This window comes from Pavona decussata, unplaced genomic scaffold, assembly GCF_977016875.1.
Source record: "Pavona decussata unplaced genomic scaffold, jaPavDecu1.1 SCAFFOLD_64, whole genome shotgun sequence".
Classification (NCBI taxonomy): Eukaryota; Metazoa; Cnidaria; class Anthozoa; order Scleractinia; family Agariciidae; genus Pavona; species Pavona decussata.
The window spans coordinates 2,529,188-2,531,867 of NW_028145484.1; the positions used below are offsets into that span (position 1 = coordinate 2,529,188).

The window sequence follows — 2,680 nt, forward strand, 5'->3', positions numbered from 1 at the left end:
AAGAACACTGCTTAAGTGCGCCGCTTAAAATCGGTGAAATGGAAATATCTTGTTTGCATCCCTCAGCGGGTGGACCGGTGAGGGTGGGACTCTGCAGAGACTCTGCGCCCAGTGACTCTAACCCAATGAGGGGGGTAGGGGGAAGCAGAGACGGGGGAGCATTTTGCTCAAATTATTTTTAATTTTTTTTATTGTTATATTAACATGTTAAAAGGCGCGTTTTAACTTGTATCTACTTCAGATGGATGTATCTGCCACTGTAAATTCGATTTAAATGTCAGTTAAGAAAGCTATGTTCTTGTCTCCCTTTAAGAGGGCTATTTTGGGCCTGGTTTTCAAACTCCCGTTACTTTAAAATCCCGTTAGTGTTAAAAAAAAAAAAAAAAAAAAAATCTCGTTAGTGTTAAATCCCGTTATTATAAGCTTAACAGGCACGAACTCAATTTTCTCAACAGCAATTTCATTTTTATTGAATTTTTGAAATATCCATGCGGAGTAACCAGATAAAGGAAAGATTTTAGGGTGGAGGTCGAAACTAACCTTCTGATTCAAAAATTAAAATTGAACTTTTGTCTGAGCGGTGAGGTCAAGCTTCTAAGGGATTCCGCTAACTGAAATAACTGCAAGGCTGAACTGACTTGTGTCGAAAACGTAACACGACAGCGACATGATAGAGACCAAACCGTGAATCAAAAAAATGCAACCGTGGACAGCGGTTTCGAGCTGGTTGGCTCTTGTCAGCACGGTGTAGCAGGAAAGTGGAGTGATCAACCAACTCGAAGGTCAGTTGTCTACTACATGTAAATCCACGTAATGACTCCGGATGGACCCAAATCTCGCTTCCCCCGCGGGAACACATCAAGTTCAGTGGTAGCGGTGGACTGTTTTGTGTTACTCCCCAGCCGAGTCTTTATAAGCTTTATAAGAGCCAGGTCATTACTGTTGAGCTTGCCTTCAACTGTACCAATATATTTTTTCTGTGTCGGATAAACAAAGGAAAATAAATTAGCAGTAATGCAAGCGGTGGCTACTGTTTGCTGATAGGTTGAGAGGAGAGATGCATAAAATCTCTGGAAGTTTTTCCGTGCGTGGACCATGTTTCCACGCCCTTCAAAAGATTATGATTTCTCTCGCAGTTATTTTTCAAAATGTTCCTCTTCCTGGTTTAATCCAGACAATTGCAACCGCATGAGCCCTAAGCACTTTTAATTTCTTCAATAATTCTCCGCACATCCTTCCAGTTGACATTAACCATGCCGTTAATTAAACAGCCACTGAAATCCTGAATCTCTGCCCTACACACGACACAGCGATGCAGCGACTGCTGTAAATAAGCGAGCTTTAGCGACTGCCAAGCGCACCATCCACAAACTACGGTGTGTTCACACGGAAAAGTTTGTATGCATGCTTCAGCGTCCAAACACACCACGCACTGTTTCTTTGAGGAATTGTCCACAGCGTTCGTTTGTTGAGATCTCAGTCTATCGAGCTGTAGAAAGCGATCAATGATGAAAGGAATTTTATCGGTCTCGATGGAGCGGAGCTCTTGAAGCAGTCTCTGCCGCTCTCTCGTTCCGCGAGCTCTTAAAGAGCGTTGGAACGCGCACCAGAAAAACCACAGCGAAGAAAAGCACAAAACGTACACGATCACCACAGATACGCAGGAATATCCCCAGAATCTGAAGAGTAGAAAGCTTGAAGTGTGGTTGAAAAGCAGAAAGCCGGAAAATATGGAAAAGACTTTCAGAAACTGACAGAAAGCGACAAGACTTTGTAGTTTCATTTTTGACGTTTCTAATCTCGCTAGACCGTTTCTCGAGTTCCACCCTTCCTAAGGTGTTTCCAACGTACGTTTCTGCAGCCGATTAATGTCGATACTGTTACTTCAGTCCATGGGCTTTGCCGTTCTTTGGTCCGCTCGCACGTCTTCGCCGTTTTCACAACTAACTTATGTGCCGGCAAGGAACGGTAACTTGGTTTTTAAGCTCCCAATCAAGATCACATCGGTTCAAAACCTCGATAGATTATTTTAAGTTGTTAACATTTGAAGGTTATATGCGTTTTCCGAAACAAAACTGAAGTTCCCAGAAACTAAAGATTCGTCGATCATTTGATTTTTAACCATTAAAACAATGAATATATTAATGGCCATGTCTTCCCATGCGTTTCACACGAGGTAGTTTATATTTATACCAATAAGCGACGGAGACAACATCTGAACCACCCGTAACATGTCTTTTGGAGACAAACGCCTCAACACAAAGGCGTTTGTTGACTGTGAAACAAGGCATGAAGAAATAAATGAAACTTTATTTCGTTGAGAAAAAAAGGTTAAAGGCAATGGAGTACATCGCGGATCACCTTGGTACTGTTCTTTTCATTTTTCCATTTTCATATTTTATACCTTTATTATCATCATCATCATCATCATCATCATCATCATCATTATCATTAATTATTATTATTATTAGTATTATTATTACTGGAGTATTATTATCAAGCATGATAAAGTAATCGATTTGATTATGAAATTTACGGGTAGCATCATATTTACAACGTTTCGGTGTCCTCGTGACACCATCATCAGGTCAAAATATAATGAACTTGAACTTGAACATTAATATTCTTGTTATCTGTTGAACATTATATTTTGACCTGATGATGGTGTCATGAGGACACC

General features: G+C 40.6%; 1 protein-coding gene across 1 annotated transcript; it reads right to left on the minus strand.

Moving 5' to 3' along the window:
* Positions 1-417: 417 nt before the first annotated feature.
* LOC146478434 (uncharacterized) lies at positions 418-2,229 on the minus strand. Its single transcript, XM_085112011.1, has one exon. It carries the CDS (start codon positions 1,781-1,783, stop codon positions 1,196-1,198), a length of 588 nt encoding a protein of 195 aa, XP_084968137.1. The 5' UTR covers positions 1,784-2,229; the 3' UTR covers positions 418-1,195.
* Positions 2,230-2,680: the final 451 nt, after the last annotated feature.